The sequence below is a fragment of the Phocoena phocoena genome, chromosome 8 (assembly GCF_963924675.1).
Source record: "Phocoena phocoena chromosome 8, mPhoPho1.1, whole genome shotgun sequence".
In the NCBI taxonomy this organism is placed as follows: domain Eukaryota; kingdom Metazoa; phylum Chordata; class Mammalia; order Artiodactyla; family Phocoenidae; genus Phocoena; species Phocoena phocoena.
The window spans coordinates 68,466,980-68,494,600 of NC_089226.1; the positions used below are offsets into that span (position 1 = coordinate 68,466,980).

Consider the following 27,621-nt stretch of genomic DNA (forward strand, 5'->3'; position numbering starts at 1 on the left):
GATTTAAATCTGAAAAATGAACTAATGGTTATGGGAGAACTCCATTTTTTTGTTTACACTCTAAAAAACAAAGCAAAGTTATTTACCACTCCAGCTAAGTTTTTAAATACAAGTGCCTAAAATTTTAAAATTAGATAAACATGGCTAAAATTTATTGTCCAAAGTGCTATAATTTCTTCCCTGGGCTTCAAACTCAGGTGTAAGTGGTATATTAAACATTTGGAAGTTGTCCAGGAATATAGCCTCTCTCCCATATATGACAATGTTTATGTAGAAAAGACAGCTTGGAAGGACACTTTTAAATAAAGTTCTTCTTTCTAGAAATTTAACCCCAGTGCTATTTGTCAATGCACAATAAACCTTTAACCAACCTCTAGAGTAGCAATGGGGATAGGAGTTTGGGGGTGCCCTGAGATTATTTACCTCTGAGATGAAAATCGGGTGATTGGCTAGGCTTTAGAGATGTCCAGATAAATCAGGAATCAGAAAAATTGGGTTGGGAAGGCTAAAACTTATGAATTTCAAGAGCCAAGACCCCAGTGTTGTCAGGGGCACTGTCCTATCTGTTCCCCTGGTGGCAGCCATGGGTGACATCAGAATGACCTCCTAAATAACTCTGGACTTGGCTCAGACTGTGGATCCACAGTGGAGTAGAAAGGGCATGGCCTTGGTAGACCAGGTGATAATCTCAGCTCTGCCACTTACCAGCAGCTCAGTTCCCTCAATCATAACATGGAGATGGTAATTGACCTACCTAGTATGACCATTGTGAGAACAGAAGGATGTTAGCTAATACCTGTGAAGTGCATGATGCAGGGAATGTGCTCAATAAATGGTAGTGGTTTTGATGATAATGATATTGATAATGGTAACAATGGCAACAATGATGATAACATTGACAACGGTTACAACATCTGTAGCTTTAGGTGGGGGGGGGGGGTGCTGAAGGATCCTCTGTAACTATAAAACTACTCTGCTTACAGAAATAAGAGGAGAAGCCCTAGCTAGCTCTTGTCTAATCTCCAGACTTGTATGGATCTCAGGGCCCAGACACATGATCTTAGTTGAAAGGGCCATGGTCTCAACTTCCCCAAAAGCAGAGCCTGAGGCAAGGACTTTGGTGCAGATAGTTTATGTAGAAGGTGATCCAGGAAACAGGAATGAAAGAATTGGGGGAGAATGATAAGGGAGGGGAAGGAATGTACTTAAGAGTGCATTTTGTTGCTGGAGAGGGTGTGGAGAAAAGGGAACCCTCTTGCACTGTTGGTGGGAATGTAAATTGATAACAGCCACTATGGAGAACAATATGGAGGTTCCTTAAAAAACTAAAAATAGAACTACCATATGACCCAGCAATCCCACTACTGGCCATATACCCTGAGAAAACCATAATTCAAAAAGAGTCATGTACCACAGTGTTCATTGTGGCTCTATTTACAATAGCCAGGAGATGGAAGCAACCTAAGTGTCCATCAACAGATGAGTGGATAAAGAAGATGTGGCACATATATACAGTGGAATATTACTCAGCCATAAAAAGAAACGAAATTGAGTTTTTGTAGTGAGGTGGATGGACCTAGAGTCTGTCATACAGAGTGAAGTCAGTCAGAAAGAGAAAAACAAATACCGTATGCTAACACATATATATGGAATCTAAAAAAAAATGGTTCTGAAGAACCTAGGGGGAGGACAGGAATAAAGACACAGATGTAGAGAATGGACTTGAGGACACGGGGAGGGGGAAGAGTAAGCTGGGACGAAGTGAGAGAGTGGCATGGACATATATACACTACCAAATTTAAAGTAGATAGCTAGTGGGAAGCAGCCACATAGCACAGGGAGATCAGCTCGGTGCTTTGTGGCCACCTAGGGGGGTGGGATAGGGAGGGTGGGAGGGAGACGCAAGAGGGAGGAGGTATGGGGATATATGTATATGTATAGCTGATTTACTTTGTTATACAGCAGAAACTAACACACCATTGTAAAGCAATTATACTCCAATAAAGATGTTCAAAAAGTGCATTTTGAGATCATTGGTATCTTTATATATATATTCAAAGCTTTCCTTAACAGTAAAGGGTACATATGCATAGTGGGAGGAGATCAGACCTTTACACGTGAAGGAAAGCAACTTCAGAAATGAATTATTTTCTTTGCTTTATTATTTTTACCAAGACAGAGAAGTACTGTATTGAGAGATATCTGTTTTCATAATCAGTATGTGCCTAAATTATATTTAAATCATTTCACTCTGTACTACATTTTCAATAATTATAGAATGTGTTGTTCATCCACTTAAGGGTACATCTGTAGACATAGCCTAAGACTGCAGAAGAATCTGAAAGATCCAAACACAGTATGCTTAGAAAATGCAGATTATGGATCTAATGTGTACTGCATTAATAAACGATGTGAAATATTGAAAAGCAAAAAAGAGATACACTTCTCAGTGTACCTCTGAGAAGTGTACAGAATGCCTTCCAGAATTGTCCACTAGCACCCATCGCTCTGTAGGCTAAGTATTGTCTCCAGGAGCACTAACTTCCCTGAACTCCCAGGCACTTGCTTGCTGTCCAGACAGGCACTCAAAAGCGCCAGAGAAGACCATGAGGCAGAAAATGGAAAGAAACACAGTGTACTTAAGGTAGACACTCACTGACAGCATGAACGTGTGCTCACATCTGCCTACCATTGTGGCTGAAGTCAGAGGTAGATGGAGGGTGCGTGATACAGAGCATCAAATGCAACTGCCTCAGGCCAAATCTTAGTTCTTCCTGCATGCTGTCTACCTGCCACATGTGATTTACTGCTGTGAGAGACCCCAGTCCCCAGTAAGACCTATCCTCTTCCATCTCCACTTGCCAGAGGGTCTACCTGCGCAGTTGGTTCTTACATTTAGCAGTGCTCAGACCTATCCAAGATTCTCCAGCTGTGCTTCTGATATGATAGCCACTAGGCATACGTAGCTATTTAAGTGGATTAAAATTTCAAGTGTTCGATCGCCACATATGGCAAGGGGCTACCATATTGGACAGCAAACTATAGAACAATTCCATCTTCACAGAAAAAAATCATTTAAAGCTTCTCTAAAGTGAGCCTGCCTGGGTCCAAATCCTGGTTCTACTACTTACTAGCTGGATAACTCTGAGCAAGTCATGTAATGTTTCTGTGGTTTAACTTCCTAATCTGTAAAATGGATTTGTCTCAAAGATTAAATAAATAACCATATATAAAGCACATAGTAAAGTCTCACTAGATATTAATGATTATTATTATTTCCCACTTCCTAAGGCAATTGCTATGTGAGGCAGGCAGTTGCTAAAGAGCCTTCTGTCCCAATCCAGGCCCCAGGTCTCTTGGGACTCATCTCTGGGCTCCTAAGTTGTCCCCATACTCAAAATGTCCCTGCCATGTGCCCCCAAGTCTCAGAACAGAGATGCTTTTTTGATCACTGCTTCCCTCTCAGCCTCTTTTAAGTCTCCCACCCTGACTCTAGAAGATGGAACCTGAACCCTGACTACAAACTAATGTCAGGGGCTTTACTGCCTGCTTCTGAGAACTTCTGTCTGGATGCCTGACTCATTCTGCTGCCATTTTCTCACCACTTGCTCCACCCACCTGTTGAGAATCTATACCCTCCCAGTGTTGACTGCCACTTGAACCACAACTAAGCTGCCCACACCACTTGGAAAATCCAGCTGTCCTCCAGGACTTTGCCTTACCCTAATGGACAGGTCCTGTGCATGTTCTAGTTTGCTTCCAACCCCCACCTTCCCTGGAGAAACTATGAAAAGTAATATTTATTGAGTGTTTATTATATAGCAGGAACTAGTCTGTCTCTATGTAGATTCCCTTCTATAATACCCATAAGATTTCCTTCTATATTATCATAGTAATACCTAGAAGGTAGTACCATTGTTATTTCCATTTCACAGATAAGAACACTGAGTCTTGGAAAACTTAGGTAGTTTCTTCAAAGTCACATAGCTAGTAAATGGTGGAAACAGGAATGTGGTGATGACCTTAAGCCAGTAGGAGGTCTCCTTTTTCTTTCAAGACATTTGAAAGAAGGATGAGCTGATACATACAACAACATGAATGAATTTCAAATGTATTATGCTAAGTTAAAGAAGTCAGACTCAAAAGGCTGCATATTATATGACTTCATTTATACTATATTCCAGAAAAGGAAAAACTGTAGGGATCAGAGCTTGCCAAGGGCTGGGGGTTGAGGAATGGGGTTGACTACAAAGGGGCATGTAGTCATTTTTTTAGGTAATGGAACTATCTATATTTTGACTATGGTAGTGGTTGCATGATGGCATGCATTTGTCAAAACTTGCTAAGCTATACATTAAAAAGGGTGAAATTTGTTGAATATAAAGTGTAGTTTTATTTTTAAATGGAAAATAAAGCAGACAGTAATTTTTCTCTGATTGCCTCTAGCAGTTGTCCAGCTGTGGGAATAGATGGGAGCAAAAATCAAAGTTTCAAAGATTTGGTGGAGTAATGAGCTCAGGTGGGAGCTCAGGATCAGATTTCAAGGATTTGAGGAAAAATTCAAGGAGAGGAAGTGAAATAGTAAGCTTAACTTTCCCAAAAAGCCTGGAGGTGTAGGAAAGACAACAGGTAGGCTTTGTGGGAAGAGAGCATTGATGGAAGGTTTTTTTCACCCAGAATGAGAAAACTTGTACCTCTTTACTTCAAGGGAGAAGCTCTTCAGTGAAAAAGAGATAAAATGTTGACCTTATCTGCATATTTAGTTTCTCTGGTACATCGTTTCATGTAGTTCTGAGTTACCATCTGTTTTCATTTCCCTTCAGCCTGAAGAACTTTTTTTTAATATTTCATATACTGCAGATATGCTAGTGATAAATTCACTCAGCTCTTATTTATCAAAAGAGTGTTTTATTTCACCTGCATTTTTAAAGGATATTTTTGCAGGATATAGAATTCTAGGTTGACAGTTTTTTATTTCTTTTAGAACTTTAGAGGTATTATTTTCTTATCTTGTGGTTTGTCTTGTTTTTTAAAGCAAGCAGTCATTCTTACCTTTGTTTTCCTGATTGTAGTCCATCTTTTATTGCCTCTGACTCCTTTAAGATTTTCTGTTTATCTCTAGGTATCATCAATTGATTGTGATGTACCTAGGTGTAATTTTCTTTGTTTTAATTGTGTTTGGAGTTTATTGAGCTTCTTGGATCTGTATGTTGATATTTTTCATCAAATTTGTGAAATTTTCAGGCATTTTTTTATGGTTGTTATTTTTATTTATTTTCTTAAAAAATTTTTTTTGGCTGCATTACATCTTCGTTGCAGTGCACAGGCTTCTCTCTAGTTGTTGTGTGCGGGTTTTCTCTCTCTAGTCGTGCCGCACAGGCTCCAGAGCACGTGGGCTCTGTAGTTTGCAGCATGTGGGCTCTCTCGTTGAGGCGTGTGAGCTCAGTAGTTGTGGTGTGCGGGCTTAGTTGCCCCACAGCATGTGGGATCTTAGTTCCCCGACCAGGGATTGAACCCGTGTCCCCTGCATTGGAAGGTGGATTCTTTATCACTGGACCACCAGGAAGTCCTTCAGGCATTATTTTTAAAAATACTTTATAACCCAATTTCTCTGTCATCTCCTTCTGAGACTCCAAATGCCTCTGTGTTAAACAACTTGTTATTGTTCTAAAGGTCACTGAGACTCCAGCTTATTGTTTTTCAAACTTCTTTTCTCTGTGCTTCATTTTGAATATTTCCTATTATCCTATCTTTTAGTTTACAGACATTTTTCTTTGCCATGTCCTAATACAGAAGTATTCTTCAATTCTAGAATTTCCATTGGGTTTTTAAAAACAGTTTCTGTTTCTCTGCTGAGCATCCCCATCTGTTTACTCATTAAGTCTATCTTTTCCTTTAAATTCTTGGACGTGTTGATAATAGGTGTTTTAAAGTCCTCATACGATAATCCCAATGTATCCATCATCTCAGAAACTTTCTCTGTTGACTTTTATTTTTCATGGTTGTAGATCATATTTTCCTGCTTCTGAACAATTTTTGATTGTATGACAGACATCGTAGATGCTACATTGTTGAGTGTCTGGATTTGTTGTCTTCCTTTAAAGATACGGAGTTTTGATCTGGCAGATTTAGTGGTAGATCTGCTTGATTCTCTTTCAGGGCTTGTTTTCTAAGTTTTGTTAGGGTGAGTCTAGAGTATCCCTTGCTCTGGGGCTAATGTCATTTTACTCCTAATATGTGGCTTTTCTAGGGTCTCAATTGAACTCCATGATTCTCTTTCAGGGCTTGTTTTCTAAGTTTTGTTAGGGTGAGTCTAGAGTATCCCTTGCTCTGGGGCTAATGTCATTTTACTCCTAATATGTGGCTTTTCTAGGGTCTCAATTGAACTCCAGAATGGTCAGCAAAATCTCTTTAATATGGATGGTTGGGAGTCCTACATCTCTAGCATTGTGGGATCTCTGGAATTTCCAGTCAGCTCTTAGCTCTCCAGTAACTATTCTCTCCTAGGCCTGTGGAGTCCCACCCTGCACATGTGTAGCTTAGTGTTTGGTCACAGATTTAAGGGGAGTTTTTTTTTTTTTTTTTTAAACATCTTTATTGGGGTATAATTGCTTTACAATCGTGTGTTAGTTTCTGCTTTACAACAAAGTGAATCAGCTATACATATACATATGTTCCCATATGTCTTCCCTCTTGCGTCTCCCTCCCTCCCACTCTCCCCATCCCACCCTTCCAGGCTGTCACAAAGCACCGAGCTAATATCCCTGTGCCTTGCGGCTGCTTCCCCCCAGCTATCTACCTTACTACGTTTGTTAGTGTGTATATGTCCATGACTCTCTCTCGCCCTGTCAAAACTCACCTTAAGGGGAGTTTTATGCATATTTCTGAACTTCTCTGGTCAGCTCTCTCCTCTTTGGCATTTTTACTAGTAAATCCTATCTATCTCAGCAGCCTCAAATTCCTATCTCTACATCATCAGTTTAGCCAGATTGCCATTCTCCGTTGTGCTCCACTTTCCTGCAACACAAACCAGAAAATGTCCAGGACAAACCTGGGGCTCATCTCTTGTGTTTCCCTTCTCTCAGGGATCATCGTCCTTTGCCGTCTGTTTTCCAGCTTCTGAAAACTGGTACTTCATATATTTTGCCCAGTTTTATAGTTACTTATGTTCAGAGGGCTAGTCCAGCGCCATTTACTACATCAGAGTCAGAAGCAGAAGTTGCATGAGCATATATAGATATGGGAGTTGTCTGTAGACAGGAATATCTTATTCTCTTCTTCACATTGCCTTCAAGATAAAATAAAAACTTACTGTGAAGACATTCATATCTCTCCATGGTCTGCCTCGCTGACTGGCTTCATTACTAATAATCCCTTTCTTACAAATACACACACACACACACACACACACACACACACACACACACACACGCCTTGACCTACTTTTGGTTTTCCATGTACCTCTGGCTTTTCTTATGCTCTGCTTTTGCACATACAGATCCCTCTGCAAAAAATACCCTTCCTAACTGCCTAAATACCCCCTAATTGCCTTTCTAATTCCTACTTATCCTTCAGAATGCAGCTCAACTGCCATCTCCTCCAGGAAGCCTTCTCTGGTATAGTCTGGGTAAAATGTCCCCTTATTTATGCTTTTTTATCACTCTGGTTTTGCCTTTATCAAAGCTGTATTGGTCACATTTTATTGTAATTGCCTGTTATGACCTATCCTTCACGCCCTCCATCCTACCCTCCACACTGAACATTTCAAGGACAGGGACAAAATCTGAACATTTCAAGGACAGGGACAAAATCTAATTCTTTTCAGAGTCACACATTTTAAGAAACTCTTTTTTAAAAAGGGCCAGATAATAACTATTTTAGGGTTTGCAGGCCAAACGGCCTCTGCTGTAACTACTTGACTCTATCGCTGTAGCATGAAAGCAGCCATAAACAATACATAAATAATCTGTAAACTATAAAACTTTATTGGAACACAAACAGGGAGTGGGCATAGCTTACTGATCCCTGGCTTAGTACATAGTATTTGCCTAGTAATTGTTCATTTGATTAATTAGTTAATAGAATAGAATAGAATATTATTATGGGAGACCTCAGGGAGATGCAAAAGACTGTATTCAATTGCCTGAGTATTTTCCTGGAATGGAAAAGTGACACTTATCTTGAGACCTTAAGGAAGGAAAAAAAAGCTAGCTGAGTAAAGAAGGCAGAATGATAGAAAGTTGAGGAATTTCTGGCCTAAATGACAGATCTCCCCATGCAAGGTTTTTTCCAGTAGACTATACTGGGACGGGATCCTAAAAACCAGAAGAGCTCGGTCAGAGTGAGTTCCTGAAGCAGCCAGGAGCAGGAAAAGCCAGAGGGCGAGTACAAGCTGTGTCCTGGGCAGCACCCAGGGGCAAACCCAGAGGAGCCAAGTTCTGTGCCCAAATCCAAAGTGTCAGAAGTCAGGCAGATTCTGGAATTGAGCTTAGGGTGAGAATAACCAGGGCAAGAGGGAAAAGTGAGAGCCAAGACAACTTTTACAAACAGGGCTGGCAGGTCCACAGCGTTTTTCTGTTGATCACTGGCCACGTGGTGCCCAGGTACGTCTGTGGGTGTGTTGACCTTTGTTTTCTTAGAAAAGTTAAGTAACAAAGTCATCTACTAAGAGAGAAGGGGAGAGGAGGCTAGGACTTAGAGACTGGAGGAGCTCTGGTGTAGCTACTATAACCAATTCCATAAGGGCCCAACCACATCCCCAGACAAAGATTTGCTGCGATATGATGGTTGATGCTAAGGTTGGGTAGCAGGAGGTTGTAGCAAACTAGTCCCCAAGGCTGTAGAATATTCTCCAGTGAAGCACTATGCGTGGGTGTCAAGGAAATGAATGGGTGGCTTCTGCAGGATTGGGATGGGCAGGGAAATACAGCCACTGGCAAAGCAGTCCAGGAAATCTGGCTGTTACTGAATACCTGCCATATGCAGAACACCTCAGAGAATCCATCTGCTGTGCACCATGCTTCCTCCTACACCAGACAAAGGCAAGACATGATTCCTCTTTCATCAGCACTAGCTTTCTAGGCATCCTCATGAACCCCGGTAATCTATCACCAGTGATGACAAGAGATTTCAAAAGTGAGGCGAGTACACATATATTCAGGATGTCCCCCTGGAGTGGCCTTTCAGGCAGATGCACACCTTGTTGGCTAGCAGTGTCTCAAAGTCACATATCTAATCATTTCTTCCTCCCAGCTTCCCACCTGCCTCGTCTCATCTATGCCTCATCCAAGCTACTGGGAGTAACCATCTAGACCCAGCTATGTGTGAGCCACTTAAACACTGCTGGAGTCAGAGAGAGGCATGCTAACCCAAAGAGCTGTGGCCTTACCTGAGAGCCAAAGAGCTGGCAGTAGTGTTTGTTTCTCTGTCTTTACCCTGAGGCTGAAGCCCAAGTGTTTTACCAAGGACCCCGGTGGTAGTCCCACTGAGTATTCCTTTAAGAAAGTCACGAGCATTTACTTTGTCCCCTTCTCCCCAGGCCTCCTGTTACCTGGGGCTTCTCTTCCTCTCATTCCTTATTTCCTGGAGGATGGTGGGGCCCGGGGCTAAACTCTGTGCCCCAACTAATTGGGGTCTGCTTGGCATCTCATTCTGCCAGCTCTAAACCACTGAGTCCTGTTTAGATGACTCCCTACCATTTTCTTCCAGACTCAGGTTCTTGCATCTGACATTCCTGTCATCTCTGCCCCCCAGTTCTAAGTCAGACTGCACCCAGTCACCGAATCAGATTCCTTTTGGTCCTATGCCTTCCAGAAGCTTGTCTGACTTTGCCCTGCCCCATTCAGATTTAATTTGACTGGCTGGTATTTACTGAGCCCATTTCGTGTGTTAACTAGTCATTACTTCATGGACATCAGCCTCAGAAAAACACCACGAGGCTGGTCATGTCAATATCCCTACTTTACAGATGAGGAAACTGAGTTGAGAGGGACTAACATATTCAATCCAGGAAGTTTCAGATTGGAGACTAGAATACATGTTGGTCTGCTCCAAAACCCAGAGTTTTAACTACGTCACTAAACTGACTCCCACAGACTGTCCGATCCTCCCTGATCTTACTGGCTCATACCTCTGGTTCCATGTTCCTATTTCCTCTCCACTGCCCCAAGTCGGGCCCTACACAACTCATCCAGGGGATGTTGATGAATCTCCGGTTTGGTCTCCTCAGCCTTGAGCCCTCTCCCCTCCTACAGCTGGCGTGTCCTGCCAGAGATGTGGTGCAGTGAGTGGGGTGGAGGAAAGCTGGGCTGTAACACCAGACAGACCTGACTTTGAATCCCAGCATCTTCAATCATTTGCTTTGGTGATCTCAGGTTAGTTTCCTCATGTGAAAGGTGGAAATTATGCTAGCATCTATATCAAAAGAATGTTCTGATTAATTTTAAAGGCATATGCTACATACAACTATTTCTTAATGTCTGAATATTTCATAAAAGTTCTTTTAAATAAGCATTTGCTATGAAGGGAGTTCTTTGTTAAATTTCTGATCTGGACATTCTTTTATAAGTTAATTGTTTGAATCTCAGAAGGCATTTTTTCCCATTGATATAGTGTTACAGTAAAACAGAAGATTATAAGGCAAGCTCACATACTAAACAATTGGGTTTGAAAAAAAGGAATTTTCTTTTTTGAGTATTTAATGTAATAATATAGATCAAGTCTTTGACACAGTGCCTGGCACATAGTAACAACGCCATGCATGTTAACTATTGTCATGTCATCCTTCCCAGAAGGAAACTTCCATCATGTTTCCCTCTCTTCCGATGCCGTTTACCACAGTGGACACTCAGAACCCTCTGCAACCTGGCCCTGACTTTCTTTTTCATCTTATCTCTTTGTCTTCTAACTCTCCAGTCTGCCAAACGGTCTCCATTTCCTGACCTCTCAGTGGGATGTGGGAAAAGAGCGTGTGTTCTGGGGTCAGGTGGATCTGGGTTTGAACCCCAGTTTTGCCCCCTTGCTAGCTCTGTGAGCTTGGGTAGGTTCCTTAACATCTCTGGGCCTTGATTTCCTCATCTATAAGATGACAATGAGGTTGTAGTGAGAGTTACACCTAGGAAAGCATTATACCTAACACCTAATAGGTGTTTAATCCTCTTAGCTATTTTTAATAGAATTCCCACTCCTGTCCTGCCAGTTTTCCCATGGGAGTCTCCTTCCCAGGGGAACATGTCCTTCTTCCTCTGGCTTCTTGTAGATTCCTCTTGTGGATTCCCATAGTGCTTTCTGTCTATAAAACTACAGACTTTCTTTTGCACAGTTCTTTAAAGTTTTTGTAGTTCTCTCCCAAACCAGCCCAATTAATTTGCACAACTCTGGGAGAGAGTCCAGACTAGTAATTATTATCTCTATTTTTAAAAGGTGAACTGGGGCTCTCAGAGCTGGAATGACTGATTCATGGTCACGAATGGAGGCCTGGAGCCCAGGTCTTCTGGCTCTCCGTCACCATGCCCCCTCCCCCCATACCATTCTGCACATGAGTGACTGCCACTCACCTGAATTCATTGTTATTTCTAACGTTGCAGACTGTTGTTCCATGAGTGCCTACCTTGTCCCCCAGGGAGGATGTGGTCTGCTCCCACACCTTAGCCTAATGCCTTGCAGGTATCTATTATGTAGTTGATGTCATTCAGTGTATTGAAGTTTGAATAAATGTGGTATGTTTGAATCCTTGAATTTGGAATTAGCTGCTCCATCCCCTTTGCTCTGTGTTCTTGTTTCTAGAACTCTGAACATGCTCGATTATAGGTAATCTGCTTATCCATCTGTTTCTCCACCCCCAGACCATGAGTCTCTCCAGGACAAGTACCATATCCAATTCCTGTCGGTGCCCAGGGCCTGCCACTGTGCTTGGTACATAGTAAATGAAAGTTGAATGAATAAACCAGAAGGAGCCATCTGGGTCCATCCCCTAATCCCCCTGTGGTTGTGCTTGTTCCTATTCTCTTATCTTAGTTCATATTATGTATCTCTTATCTCCTATATTGAATTAAAGGCAGGTTCATGTTTTACTCATTTTTGTAGCCTCCCAAACAACTGGAAAAGGAGGAAACTATAATTATTGAGGGTCTATTGTGTGTCAGTGATTGTACATATATTGTGTCATTATTTTAAAAATTGAATTTAATTCTTATAACAGGTCAATAAGGTAGGCATTATCACCCCTGAATTACAAAAGAGGGAGCTGGGACTCAGGGAAATAAAATAATTGGAATTTGACCAAGTTTACACAGCTAGTAAGTGGAAATGCCGGGATTTGAATCCCTGTCTGCTGGCTCTGAGACCCATGCCTTTCCTTTTTGTTGCTGTTTGGTGTTTATTTTTAACAGCATGCAGAATAGCTGAGTGCTTTAGCCCAGTAGGAGTTAGGAACTCTGCTGAACTGAGATTTGAATTTAATCACATTGAATGGAATCTGTGCCAGCCTGTTCCCAAACACTTCGAGCACATATACTGCCACCTTTGCGTTGGACTGGATGAATGCTTCAGGAAACATGTACTAAGCATTCACAATGCAGCAAGCTCAGTGCTGGGCACTGGGGATACAGTCTGAAGACAGGCTTCCTCAGGGAGCTTACAGTCTAGTGGGAAAACAGACGTGTGGCAGGGATCGTAAATGTGATCTATGCTGATAGGACAAACTAGTAGTTACCAGTGGGGAAAGGGGAAGGGGAGGGGCAAGCTAGGGGTATGGGATTAAGATATACAGACTACTAAGTATAAACTAGATAAGCAACAAGGATATATTGTACTGCACAGAGAAATATAGCCATTATTTTGTAATAACGTTAACTTTATAAAAATATTGAATCACTGTGTTGTATACCTGAAATTAATATAATATTGTAAATCAGCTATACTTCAATTTTTTAAAAAATGTGATCAGAAGACAAGGGCCTAAGTCATTCTATGGTGGTCTTGGGAGGCTTCTGGGTAGATTATGAAGGAGGAGTGAGTCAGCCATGACAAGAGGAGGAAAGCACAGAGGAGGCAGCGTGTGCTGAGCCACTGAAGTATGAAATTGCAGGTAGGTTAGGTCTGGAAGGAGGGGACATTTTGGTGGAACAGAGCCGGGGGAATAAGAGATGCTGAAACTGGTCTCCCTGTGTTCACATCATGAACCAAAGGTCATGACTGGTTCTTACCCTTGCCCCTACCAAGCAGTGCTCTTGGCCTAGATGATAGCCAGGACATTCTCCCTACTCAGGAAGTGAGTTAGAGAAATAGCTGGCAACATCTCCATCTGTCTTCTCTAGGGACATGACATGGAGCTTGCATTTCCCTGATACGTGGGAAATAATGATCCGGCAGTTGGGCGGACCCACATGGTGCTGTCATCTGCCTGGATCATGTCATCCCTCAGCAGGCTGGGCAGGTGGCTTTGTGCCCATGTTCTTGATGTGCCTCTGGGTCAGAGCACCCTGGGTAGCAGGTGGCAGATGTAAACAAGATCAGGGCCTGTTCAGAATCACTTTCTTAAGTGTTGGGGTAGCGTGGAGAGTTCTGCCCACTCTGGGCCACAGGGTGATAAACTGCAAATGTCAGCTGGGTCCACCCAGTTCAAGTTTTCCTCTTCGCTATGCCTGAAAATGTTCCTTAACTTAAGACTTTATAAAACCAACCATAGGATTGCGGACAACTGAGCCAACCCTATGATGGATTGTATGTAACTTAGTAATCAGTATATATGCATCTATATTCATCACATGCAAAAACAAATCCAGGGAGGTGCTGGTGTTGACTCTCTCCTCTCCTTCCTCCCTCTTGAGATGGAAAAATCTTCAGGCTAAGTTCTGTCTTGGTCCTGTCCAGATCTTATTCTGTTCTCCCTTTGTGTCATCCATTAATTCCCTGCTACATCTCACTGCAGTCATCATCCCGCATGATCCTTGCCAAACCACAGTAGACTGGTCACGTCCTTGTATCCAAACCACCTTTCCCATGCTTTCACATGGCTAGCCTGCCTGCCCCTCACCCTGGAAGGTACGTAAAAGCCAGCTAAAAAGCAATTATACTCCAATAAAGATGTTTTTAAAAAAAAAAAAAAAGCCAGCTAAAAACAGCAGTGCTTTTTCCCAGGAGCTGTCAAGCCTAATTCCCCACTCACTCCCTTTACCTTTTGCTCCGTGCTGACCTCCCCAGCTCCACACTCCAATTTTGCTCCCTCTAATGCATTCTTCATGCTGCTGCCTGGATGATTTATCTAAAATTCAAATGTGATTGTTTCATTCCCCTGCCCAGAACCCTTCAGTGGTTTCAGACCCTTTCAAATGACATCCAAACTCATTTGAGCAGGTCCCTTCTACCTCCCTGGCATCATTTCCTGCCTCTCCCGTTGACAGTTTGTGACACAGCAATGCTAAATTACTTATGGCTCCCCAAACACACAATGTTATTTAATGTTTCTGAGTCTGCCAGAAATAGCCTTTCCTCTCTGTTCTGTCTTACAAATCTGCTCAGCATTTAAAAATTCTCTCAACTTTCTTCTTCTCTAAGATCCTTCCAGACAGGAGTCATCATTCTGGGCCACCTCTGTGTCTCGTTTAGACATCTACCCATTGCCCTGTCATATATCCCCAAGACATACTTGCTTACAGGGACTGTCTTATTCATCCCAGAACAGCGCAGGACCTAACACAGGGCAGGTGCTTAGCCAACACTGCTTGAATCATTGTTCAATTACACCTCCTCCCCATCCTTTAAGGGACTTGTGTTCTAGCCACATACACACTGACCTGCATCCTGATTGGCTTTCCCAGGTCGGGCAAATCACTGGTCTGCAATCATCGGCGGATCCCACTCCAAGAATTACGTGCTATGGGAGTATGGAGGATATGCGAGCGAAGGCGTCAAACAAGTTGCAGAATTGGGCTCACCAGTGAAAATGGAGGAGGAAATTCGACAACAGGTAAGAAAAACAATCACAGAAGGACCAAAACCCAGAAATGCAGTCAAGCATCCTTTAGCTTTCTTTCCCAGGGGCTCGAAATTTACAGTACAATGTGGTGGAAAATTGGTACCATAGGAAGTGAAATCTATTTGCTGAGTTTGAGGGGGTTTATGTTCAGTAGAGGACAGAGGCACAAATGTCCATCTTGTCGGCTCAGATTTTCCCTAACTGCATTTGTGGTTTCTTCAGCTTGTGCTAAAAGCTGCTACTGTGGCTCCATTGTTGGGATACCATGTCTTTGTTCTCCCAAGGGTCAGTGCGGTGGATTACGGTTTTCTTACTCTGATCCATGAGAGGGCTGGGGGAGTGACATTCACTCTAAGCTAAAATCACCATTTCCAAAGAGAAACATTTATTTATCGACACATGCTTTTTGCATCTATGTCTTGAGGGGTTTGATAAATTAGTCAGTGATTAATCATAATCATTATAGACTGAAGCATCTTTTATGTACCGTGTACTGTGTCATGTGGGCCCAGGAGCCGGACTGTTATCTAGGACCCCATTCATACCAATGAGAGATAAGGGAGCGATCGTCCGTCATTCTTTTCTGTCTGTTGGGAAGTACCATCATCCCTCATCAAAAGCACTAGAAGGAGGCTGATGAGGGATCTTGAAAGAAGAGCTATGGTTTTTCGAAGGTCATTCACAGGCTGCACTGTGGGGAGGAGATGGCCCAGCTTTGGCCATCACTACCCACAAAAGCCCTTTGGGCCTGAGAGAGCTGGGTAGGCACCCACATCTCACTGCTCACAAGTGCGCAGGAGGAAATAAGGAAAGAGCAAACCGTGCTTGGAGTGTGGTCATTTCCAGCACAGGTCACTGAGGGGCTGCTGCCTGTCAGGCTCCTGCCCACATCTCCTGAGACAGTGCAGGGGCCCTGAAGACACTGGGCCCGGTGTCTCACGATGTGTATTGCAGCAGGGCGAGCAGAGCTGAGGCCCCTAGCCCTTCCTCCTGACGTCTACCATCTGGTCTCCAAGCTCCCACAAACCCTAAAGTGAATGCAGCAAAGGTCACCTGATTCCTACTATAATCCCCTGAGGAATTCTTTTGGACCAGAGTCCAAAAACGCCCAGGAATTAGCTTATGTTTCTCATTAGTTTGATTTAAAACCTTTCTCCATTCTCAGAAAAAATGTTGAACCCAGTGTTTTGAGACAGCATGTCATTCATCACAAGTTTATCTTACCAACAACTTCGTGTTTCCCTGGCTCTGGCTGCCATGCCTCGTAGCTGGCATCACTCATTCGGGCTACAGCACAGCCCTGATCATCTGCAAAGTCATGACGGGCTTCGTATTGGTCCTGGTCTCTCCAGCCTGTCATGGAGGCAGTATCCCTTGTTTGGGTTCCTGGTTCTCAAACATGGAATTGTGGTACACTGGCTGTAACTGTTTTGTTGTGTCGTATGTTGAAAACCATCTATTACAAATAATAGTTGAAATACTAAAGTTTGCAAATTAATTCGATCAAGGTCAAGGGCGTCTTCATACTAATGCCTGTGTCACTCATTGGCTATCTTGAGAGGTTTCTGGAGAGAAGGGAAGCATGTATGAATTGTGAGAAACTGAGACCACATTGTACCGGCAAGCGTTATCTGTCATGTGTCATAGCAGTAAAAAGGCTGAAGACTGATGGATGGAATCCCCCCACCTTATGCCTTATGCCCCCCTTAGGAAAATGTTCTTTGCTCAGTGTGTTCCTGATCAGCACACCTTGGATTAGCTTCTGTACACACTGATGACGTCTGGCTCTCCCAGCTGGCTAGTGTTCTTGACATTAAGTCATAACAATGTTTAATTACGGGTATTGCACATGGGAGTTAAAAATCCCACTGAGGGCTTCCCTGGTGGCGCAGTGGTTGAGAGTCCACCTGCTGATGCAGGGGACACGGGTTCGTGCCCCGGTCCGGGAGGATCCCACGTGCCGCGGAGCAGCTGGGCCCGTGAGCTGTGGCCACTGGGCCTGTGCGTCTGGAGCCTGTGCTCCGCAACGGGAGAGGCCACGACAGTGAGAGGCCCGCGTACCGCAAAAAAAAAAAATCCCACTGAGCATGTCCTAGGGTTTGTCACCACCTGTCAGGCCCTCTAGATGCTGAACATGTACTTTTAGCTCTCACCTCTACTTGGAGAAGACAATATTAAATTTCCCATTTTTTCTGATAAGGAAACTGAGGCACAGTCAATAGTTAGAGAATTCCAGAACTTGAACCCAAGCCTGTCTGACTCCAAAACCTGTATGTAGTACCAGATACATAATTTGCAGAGCCTGGTGAAAATGTGGGGTCCCTTGTTCAAAACTTAAGAATTTCAGGATGGTGACACTGAATTTCACAGCACGGGGCCCTGAGAGTCTGAACAGGTCACACACTCATGAGGCCGGTCCTGCTCATCCTCCTTCCCTGCCCCACGGAGAAACTCCCCTCTCCAGCCTCTGAAATAAGCCTGTTTCCAGAGCTCTGCTAAGCCACGCATCCAGCTCCCCAGGTCCGCAGAAAGTCAGGAGGATAGAGTGATTTCAGGGTCCCTTCTTGTCCAAATAATTCATGGTTCTAAATATTGTTCCCTGCAAGCACACAATTCATTATATTTTTCTGGAAGTCAGGTAAGAAGCAGCATAAAAAAGGAACAAGAATATGAATCCTCCTAGAATATAAAAGTGTCCTCTGAATAACCAGGAACCTGCTTGAACACATCTACAAACTAACATGGTGTTCTCAGTCTTTAATACATTACATCCTACCAGCTGCTCTATCAAAGAACCCAAGTCCAACCAGGATGAAAATAAAAGCCCTATTTTCCCAAGAAAGACATTTATATGCTTCCCAGCCTTCTGTTATTATAGACTTATCGCTTGCTGCAAGTTTCAAGGGCATTAAAAATCACAGCAGATATTGTTGGAGGTAAATCTTATGCTAATGGCTTTCAAACACAAATGAACAAAAATAATAATCGCACCAGTGGTGGGAAACTGTAATAATATTATTGAGTATAAATTTTAATGTTACTATAACTTCAAAACACCAGGAAAATTAATGAAAAATTACAGCAGCATTATTGGCAATAATGACACTGGTGGCCAGAGAGGGTGGGGGAAGGGCACAAGGCACACTTCTTAGCAGGGGACAGAGGCAAATGGGTCCTGGTGTGGACTGTGGATTAGAAATACTGAACTAAGGCTGGCCTGGCAGGTCACAAATGAGTAACCCAAGGCAGGTAGACGCAGTAGGGAATGGCAGATCCTACGTAGACCCAGGACCCGAAAGTGAGCTGGTGTATACTCATCTTATGACAATGTTTCACTAAGACCATTTCTACTTTGTTAAGTAGACATCTATGGCATGTATACTAGGTGTCTGGTCCTCTGCTGGGTGTGGCCCAAAGATGGTGCCCCCTTCACCATGCTATTCATGCTAGAAAGCTAGGCATCATCCTTGATTGTGCCTCCTGTCCCATCTTCTGCCTTCTCTTCTAAATTCCTCCAGGCCACTTCCTCATTACCGCACCTCTATTTAAACCATCCTCATCTCTTGCCTAAGTTATTGCGCTAGCCATCTGATCTCCCTGCCTCCAATCCTCTTCCTGTTTTCCACACTGCCCCACGGCCATTTTATAAAATACCAATTGGATTATGCCACTCTCCCAATTAATGGCTCCTGCCTGACAGCAAGATAAAGTCCAAACTCCTTATCCTAGCTTGAAAACCCTCTATGATCTGGCCTTGTTTACCTTGTTTACCTCCCCCATCTTATTTCTTGCTGCAGCTCTAAGCTATACCCATGCAGAACCTCTTTCAGACTCTCCAGAGCCATGTCCCTCTTGCATCTGGGCCTCCTGTCAGCCTGGAACATCTTCCAGCGCCCCATCAACTGGTGAACTGGTGAACTCCATCTATCCTTCAGGACTCAGCTTAGATGTTGCTTCTTCCTGGAAGCCTTCCTGAATTCTGTACAAAATCCATGCCCTTGCCATGTGCTCCCACAACACCCTGTACCGCCCCCATCATTACCATCATCACGTAATGATGCAAGTCCTTGTTTGATGTCTCTCCCTCACCAAATTGCAAAGTTCAAATCCATGTTTTCCATCTCTGTATCCTCTGAGCTGGGTATAGTTTTAATTGCTTCATAATTGTTACTTGCATGAGTCATTTACTTGATAACTTTACTAAACATCTACTAAATAAATACCAGACGTTAGAGATCCAACAGTGAACAGATCATTCCCTGCCTTCATGGAGTCTGCATTCTAATGGGGAAGACAAGAAGACAAAAGGGTTAAATAATTATAAATTATGGTGAGAGAAAGAAACCAACAAGAGGTGGCTAGAAAACAGCAGTAGGGTGGGACCTTGTTAGTAAGGTAGTCAGGGAAGGTCTTGATGAGACCATTAAGCTGAGACCCAAAAGAAAAGCACAAGGAAAAGATCATTCTAGATGGTGACAACAGCATGTGCAGAGACCCAGAAGTAGAAAAAAGCTTATCATGCTTGAAGAACTGACAGAAGACTGGTGTGGCAAGAGGGGAATCAGTGAGGGGGAGTGTGGCTCTGTGTGAATGAAGGACACACTGTCTCTGCGCTGGAGGAATTCACAGATTGGGCTGGAGAGGTGGATACATAAATAACTATTTCCGTATAATGTACTTAGTTTCTTTAAGGGAATCTCTGCAGCAGCTGAGGAAATGCAAACATTAGACTGTGGCAGCCCTTGAAAGTGCCATTCTCTGGGTCCCCCCAGCCTTTAACATCCCCCCTATTCCCTGAGGACACATGTTAGACACATATTAGTTTCCCTGTCCCTTCCTCTGGGCAGGCTGGGTGTGGTACCCTTTCCTGGGGTGACCACAGCTCCCTGTGCGGTCCCTCTCCTAGACTGAATGGTCCCTGCTTCCTTCTTTCTTTTCTTTCTTTCTTCCTTTTTCTTTTTCTTTTTTTTTAAAAATTATTGGAGCATAGTTACTTTACAATGTTGTGTTAGTTTCTACCGTACAGCAAAGTGAATCAGCTGTATGTATATAGGCATCCCCTCTTTTTTTATTACTTCCCATTTAGGTCACAGCAGAGCAGTGAGTAGAGTTCCCTGTGCTTTACAGTAGGTTCTCATTAGTTATCTATTTTATACATAGTATCAATAGCGTATATATGTCAATCCCAATCTCCCAATTCATCCCACCCCGCCCCTTTTCCCCCTTGGTATCCACACGTTTGTTGTTCTCTACGTCTGTGTCTCTATTTCTGCTTTGCAAATAAGATCATCTATACCATTTTTTTTTTAGGTTCCACAAATATGTATTAATATCTGATATTTGTTTTTCTCTTTCTGACTTACTTCACTCTGTATGACAGTCTCTAGGTCCATCCACGTCTCTACAAATGACCCAATTTCGTTCCTTTTATGGCTGAGTAATATTCCATTATATATGTGTACCACATCTTCTTTATCCATTCATCTGTCAATGGACATTTAGGTTGCTTCCATGTCCTGGCTCTTGTAAATAGTGCTGCAGTGAACATTGGGGTGCATGTGTCTTTTTGAATTATGGTTTTCTCTGGGTATATGACCAGTAGTGGGATTGCTAGGTCATATGGTAATTCTATTTTTAGTTTTTTAAAGAACCTCCATACTGTTCTCCATAGTGGTTGTATCAATTTACATTCCCACCAACAGTGCAAGAAGGTTCCCTTTTCTCCACACCCTCTCCAGCATTTATTGTTTGTAGATTTTTTAATGATGGCCATTCTGACTGGTGTGAGGTGATACATCAGTTGTAGTTTTGATTTGCATTTCTCTAACGATTAGTGATGTTGAGCATCTTTTCATGTGCCTCTTGACCATCTGTATGTCTTCTTTGGAGAAATGTCTATTTAGGTCTTCCTCCCATTTTTCGATTCAGTTGTTTGTTTTTTTGATATTGAGCTGCTTGTAAATTTTGGAGATTAATTCTTTGTCCATTGTTCCATTTGCAAATATTTTCTCCCATTCTGAGGGTTGTCTTTTTGTCTTGTTCATGGTTTCCTTTGCTGTGCTTTTAAGTTTAATTGGGTCCCATTTGTTTATTTTTGTTTTTAGTTTCATTACTCTAGGAGGTAGGTCAAAAAAGATCTTGCTGCATTTCATGTCAAAGAGTGTTCTGCCTATGTTTTCCTCTAAGAGTTTTATAGTGTCTGACCTTACATTTAGGTCTCTAATCCATTTTGAGTTTATTTTTGTGTATGGTGTTAGGGAGTGTTCTAATTTCATTCTTTTACATGTAGCTGTCTAGTTTTCCCAGCACCACTTATTGAAGAGGCTGTCTTTTCTCCATTGTATATCCTTGCCTCCTTTGTCATAGATTAGGTGACCATAGGTGTGTGGGTTTATCTCTGGGCTTTCTATCCTGTTCCATTGATGTATATTTCTGTTTTTGTGCCAGTGCATATTGTCTTGGTTACTGTAGCTTTGTAGTATAATCTGAAGTCAGAAGCTCCGTTTTTCTTTCTCAAGGTTGCTTTGGCTATTTGCAGTCTTTTGTGTTTCCATACAAATTGTAAAATTTTTTGTTCTAGATCTGTGAAAAATACCATTGGTAATTTGATAGGGATTGCATTGAATCTGTAGATTGCTTTGGGGTAGTATAATCATTTTCACAATGTTGATTCTTCCAGTCCAAGAACATGGTATATCTCTCCATCTGTTTGTGTTGTCTTTGATTTCTTTCATCAGTGTCTTATAGTTTTCTGCATACAGGTCTTTTGCCTCCTTGGGTAGGTTTATTCCTAGGTGTTTTATTCTTTTTGTTGCAATGGTGAATGGAATTGTTTCCTTAATTTCTCTTTCTGATCTTTGGTTGTTAGTGTATAGGAATACAAGAGATTTCTGTGTGTTAATTTTGTATCCTGTGACTTTACTAAATTCATTGATTAGCTCTAGTAGTTTTCGGTGGCATCTTCAGGATTTTCTATGTATAGTATCATGTCATCTGCAAACAGTGACAGTTTTACTTCTTCTTTTCCATTTTGGACTCCTTTTATTTATTTTTCTTCTCCAACTGCCATGGCTAGGACTTCCAAAACTATGTTGAATAATAGTGGCAAGAGTGGGCACCCTTGTCTTGTTCCTGATCTTAGAGGAATTGCTTTCAGTTTTTCACCATTGAGAATAATGTTTGCTGTGGGTTTGTCATATATGGCCTTTTTTATGTTGAGGTAGGTTCCCTCTATGCCCACTTTCTCCTGCTTCTTTCCTTTTCCATCTCCCAGGCATGTTCTATGTCCCTGGAAGGCGAGCACTTGTTGATTTTCCTCACCACTCTGTTCTTATTCTATTGCTTCATTATGGTTACTTTTAATGTTTTCAATTTTAAACACATCTACTTGTGTCATTCAGATTATTCTCTTATCTCAGGGTCTTAGGGACTACTGTTCATTTGATGAACTTGCCCTCTCTCCCCATCACTAGTTTCCTCATTTGATTTTGGATTGTTTGCTCATCTTCAGTGGGTCTTTTTCTTTGTTTCCTGTGGGAGTCCTCTGTGCCCAAGTTGTGTTGTCCCCTCAGGAGGAGGTTGTATTTTTGTCTTTCCACCCAAGTTTTGATGGCATTTCTCAGCTTAGAGCTCCCCACTGCCAGGCCAATGTAAATATGGACTCTGCACTTACACAGGGGAGAGTCCGGGGCTTCTATTTCTTGAAGGTGAATTTTCATTCAAGGGCCTGGACAAAGGACAAGTTTCCTTGCCACCTCCCCAAGTGACTGATGGAGGGTTTTCTTATCCCCATTCAGCCCTTCAGAATGTCCAGCTTGATGCAGGGGTGTCTTCCCACATCTCACCTAACACCAACTTGAGACCTCCCCTTCTCTCCCTGCATGGCTTTAAAACCTCCGTCTCTAGCTCCAGGGGCCATATGCCAGGCCTGGCCCCATGCATCAGCTCCTACTCACAGTTTGGGGTTAGACTTTCCTCCTCCTTTCTGGCATCCAGGGAATTTTTCTAAACTCCCTTAAGCATTTTTGAAACTTTGTCCTGCTCTCTTTTGTCTAGCATTTCTACATGTTTGTAGCAGGAGGGAGACCCTTTTGCATCAGCTCAGTCTTTCATGTTTCCTGATGTCCACCTAGCATCTCCAGCACTTCATACACTGTCTCACACACAGTAGCTGCTCAAGCAATGTCTGAATTGGTGAATTGACACACAAGCTATAAATGTCTTGTTGCCAAATTAAGTCGTATGGACCCTGCTTGGGCCCTAGCTTGGCTGAGGCTCTCTGCCTTGGCGGGGAGGGCTCTTTTTCCATTCTGGTTGCTCTGGTTCGAATCAGTGAATAACAAAACCTATGCTGAGTTCGACACAGCACAAGCTTAATTCAGGGGCCAAAGAACGGAGAAGTGGGAACTAAGGTTCACAGATCAACTTCTCGCCCACCTGGCCAGAGGGATTTAATTTTAAAGGGTAAAGACAAAGGGAGGAGGAGTGAGGCTAATGATGGGGAGGTATATGCATTAGTCTACTGGGGAAGGGGCAAGGCTTTTTCGAGGGAGAGGGGTGCCATCCCCTTTTTATCCTTTTTTGGTCCTTAATGTTCAGTTACAACCCCTGGTAGGTGTGTTATTTAATATGCCAATATAGTAAAATTAACTTGTAATGAGACTCAGGGTCTGTTGGAGGTCAGATTCATTGCTATCTTGGTCCCGGCTGTTTCCATCTGGGTTGTTTTGTTTGTTTGTAGCTTCCTTTCTTATCTCTGGGCCCTTTAACTTAAAGATTTATGTTCACTCCTGCTAAAGGTGGGGGATTGGCAGGATTTGAGCAAGGACATTCCTGCTAAAGGTGAGGGTTAGAGGGTTGTGAGCAAAGACCTGGAGCAGCTGCGGCGACAGTCTCTTGCATAAATCATGAACTGTGAATGGGTACTCACTTATGAAAAAAATGTTAGAAAAAACACTCCAACTTTTATATTTTTAGAAATACAGGGAAAAGAACACTCCAACTTTTATACTTTTCTAGATTCAAGTCTTCCCTGACCATAAGAGGTCAGACAGTGGTGGACCCTAACATAGACATTGATTATTTCACCTTCAGGAGGCCTCACTTTGGCGGATTCCTTAAACCTGCTGCCAGGTTTATCGCACCACCTATGGCACAAGAATCAATAAACAAGCAGATGTTCTTTAAAGCTGAAACAGTTTATAAGCCTCTGGAAACTGGTAGAAAGAGTTTGAGAATTTTCTTTTCTCATCTCTGTTAAATCATTAGAGATAACAGATGTCTACTAAACTTTTATTTTTCCTGATTTTTGATTTTCTAAACTTGTGATCCCTTTCCTCTAAATGAAATTAAAATCATTGGCTGATTTCTGATGTTCTCCATGAATCGTGACATGCTGCCTCATCTGATGGAGAAAGTCTCTCTCTCTCTCTCTCTCTCTCTCTCTCACACACACACACACACACACACACACAATCAGCTTTTATTCATAATAATAAAGTTCCAGTGATCTTCAGTGCTTGTGAGAAGTAGTACCATATAACAGCTAAAAGCATTGGCTCTGAATCAAGACTCCTGGGTGCAAATGCTAATTCCAGCTCTTACTTATTTTGTGACTTTGGACAAATTGCTCAACCCCTCTGTGCCTTGGTTTCCTCTTCTATGAGATGAGGATGGTAATATGCCAACCTCACAGAGTTACCGCGAGGACTAATGGAGCTGTTGCATGAAAAGTGCTTGGAGCAAAGCCTGCCCTGTAGAAAGCGCTCACTAAGTGTTACCTATCATTACCATGTTTTCATTCTTGGTCTCCATTTCCTCATCAGTAAAGTGAGGGGTCTGTCCTAAGACCGAAGAGCCCCTGAAGGAGCTAGAAAAGTTAATGATTCTAAAGGTTCAAGTTCATCATGTCAGTCCCCAGCCTGAGAACGCCACAGGATGAGGACACCCCTCCTTTGCCATCGCCCAGGCTCTGCCTCAGCCTGCCCCTCCCACCCCTGCTTAGCAGTGTCATTTCCTGATGGCCCTAGCCCTCTGTCCCAAAGTTGACCCTAAACAATTTGAAGGCAGTAACCACATCCTCATGTAAAAATGGAGCCACAACGAAACTCCATGCCCATTCCAAATCTATTCCTGTGCATGTGTTCTTCCCCTTCCTTGGAACAGCTTTATCTGGATGCCCACAGGAGCTAGTTCAATGCCACCTCCAGAACAAGGCCTAGAGGCAGCCCAAAACAGGAGATCTTCCCACATACAGCGGGACACTTGCTGGGGGTAGAAATGCAGACAAGGCTTCCAACCCAAGAAAGGAGGTAGTCTAGTGAAGCCTCTTTTTAAAAAAATTTTAAATGCAATTTTAAAGGTTGCCTTCCATTTACAGCTATTACAAAATATTGGCTCTGTTCCCCATGTTGCACAGTACATCCTTGAGCCTATCTTTCACCCAATAGTTTGTACCTCCCACTCCGCCACCCCTATATTGCCTCTCCCCCTCTCCCTCTCCCCACTGGTAACCACTAGTTTGTTCTCTGTATCCGTCAGTCTGGGGAAGTCTCTTAATTGTAAGTAACAGAAACCTGCTCAAACTAACTTAAGAACAAAGGAAGCTTTATTGTAGGGAGAAAACAGAACTCAGGAGAACACAAGTTAATACCGAGCGCAAAAGAGCCTCATGAGAACTGTAACCAGAAGGCATCGGGCTGAGACAACCACTTAGCCTCTCCCCTCCCCACCCAACCCCACCACCCCAGAGTCACATGGTCCTCTCTATGCTCTTCTGTGTGACTCTCTTCCAGCATCCTTTCTCAATAGATCTGTTGTCTCTTCTTACTTACGTTGCACATGGCCCCAAATGGTGGCTCTGTGACTTTCTTCCTTGACTTCCCATAGCCAACTGAGCAGTGTTGGTGGCTCTTAGTTGAAATACTGGGAAGACAGACTGATCGTTGGACAGTCTGTGCATGGGTGCCCCCTGCATCAGGTATCTACTTCTAATCCAATCAGCAGTTATCCCCATGTAAAGAACTGTAGAGCCTATGACTCCATACAGGGGCTGTGGGTAGGGCAAGTTATACTAAAGAAGGAAATGAAGGTAGAAGGTAAATTGGTTGACATTTCAGGGCAGCAGTGGATTGGCAAGAAGTAGACCAAGTGATAGAAACCCAGGCAGAGAGCCAGAATTCAGGGCAGGATATTGGGGATGGGGCACTAAAGAGAACAAAGGCTCAGCACAAAAAAGAGAGGAGAGCAATGGAACCCCAGGATTCAGAGCTAAGCCAGTTGGGTTGAGAAATGCTGGGTCTAGAGATTGGTTCAGCTACTGAGGTGGGACCAGGGATATCACTAGACCTAGCAGAAGGACTTGGAAAGGCAGAGATCAGAGAAAGTATATAGGAGCCAAGGGCACAATCAAGACCACTTATTTGCTCTTGCATTGCATTGCACTTATCTACTGCCTTGCATTGTTACTTACGAACCATGAAAACAGTACAGGGCAAGTAGGTAAGCTTCCTAAGTCTTTGACCTTGAGTAGGTCACCTAACCTCACTGAGCCTTAGATTTTTCATTTGCAAAATGGTGATAACGAGAATATGAACTTCGTATGTTGGTTATGAAATAATACACACGCAGTGCCTGGCTTGAAGCATGACCCATTATTACTCTTAGTATTAGGACAAAAAATTAAATTTGAAGAATTTGTAATCCCCTTGTCCTCCCATATTCTAAGAAGACGCTTTGGTTTCATTGGGTGGGAGTGCAATTGAAAGAAGAAAAACACTGCTAGAGAAAGTAGACCAGGAAAAAGAAGTGAGGGGAGTAGTAAGGCCAGGAAGCTGGGACAGTATTAGAATTTTAAGGCATGAGAAGAGACGTATATGAGCAGCTGCCCTTTGGACTGGAGAGAAAGAAAGGTCCAAAGAAGATTTTTAGTAAATTTGATTTCTAAAAGAAGAGACATCCAAAGAGGATATTTTAGCAGCGCAGTTTGCAGAACACGGTGTGATGTAGTTGACCCTCGGCTGCCTCCTCAAGAAACATTCAGTAAACACCTACAGTGCTTTTCAGGGCTTCTTGGAGTCAGACTGGGTAGAAATTTTAGATTTTGTCACCCTGCTACACACAGTTCCCAGGGGTGCCCAGTTTTATTGGTGTTACATTAACATTGTTATCCATACCTCTTTTGTCCTTCACCACCTCATTCAAGGCTTAACTCCATGGAGTAAGTGGGTACTTGTGGTTGAAAGAAATAAAGTGATACTAGGAGTGGGGGTGGAAAAGAAGTTAAAGATTCTCAGTCACAAACATTTGATACAGAAATTAGAACATCAGTTGAGAGGTGTGATTTCAGTCATATGAAACCTTTTGTTTGCTTTCAGCTGCGTCTTCAAACAAATCTAAATCACAGTAGGACAAACAGCCAAAGCGAATCAGTGATGCCTGTTCTTTAATAAAACTGGCACAGGCTGCTTTTGCTGGAAGGAAGCAGAGCCCTGCTCTTAGCTGCAATTCCTGACCTCCACAGTTTTACATCAGAGCATCATCAGTCCCAGGGAGGTTTTCTGAATCTCTCTATGGACGAAATGGGGGACAGTTTTATTCAGAACTTATAGGTTATTTAACTCCCTAAAAATCTATTTTTACAGCAA

General features: G+C 42.8%; 1 protein-coding gene across 1 annotated transcript in view; it reads left to right on the plus strand.

The window, feature by feature from the left end:
- SPON1 (spondin 1) overlaps positions 1-27,621 on the plus strand; it is a 273,019-nt gene that overhangs the window by 147,031 nt on the left and 98,367 nt on the right. Inside the window, exon 6 of the mRNA XM_065881683.1 lies at positions 14,820-14,968. Coding sequence (XP_065737755.1) covers positions 14,820-14,968 — 149 coding nt within the window. The remainder of the gene's footprint in view (positions 1-14,819; positions 14,969-27,621) is intronic.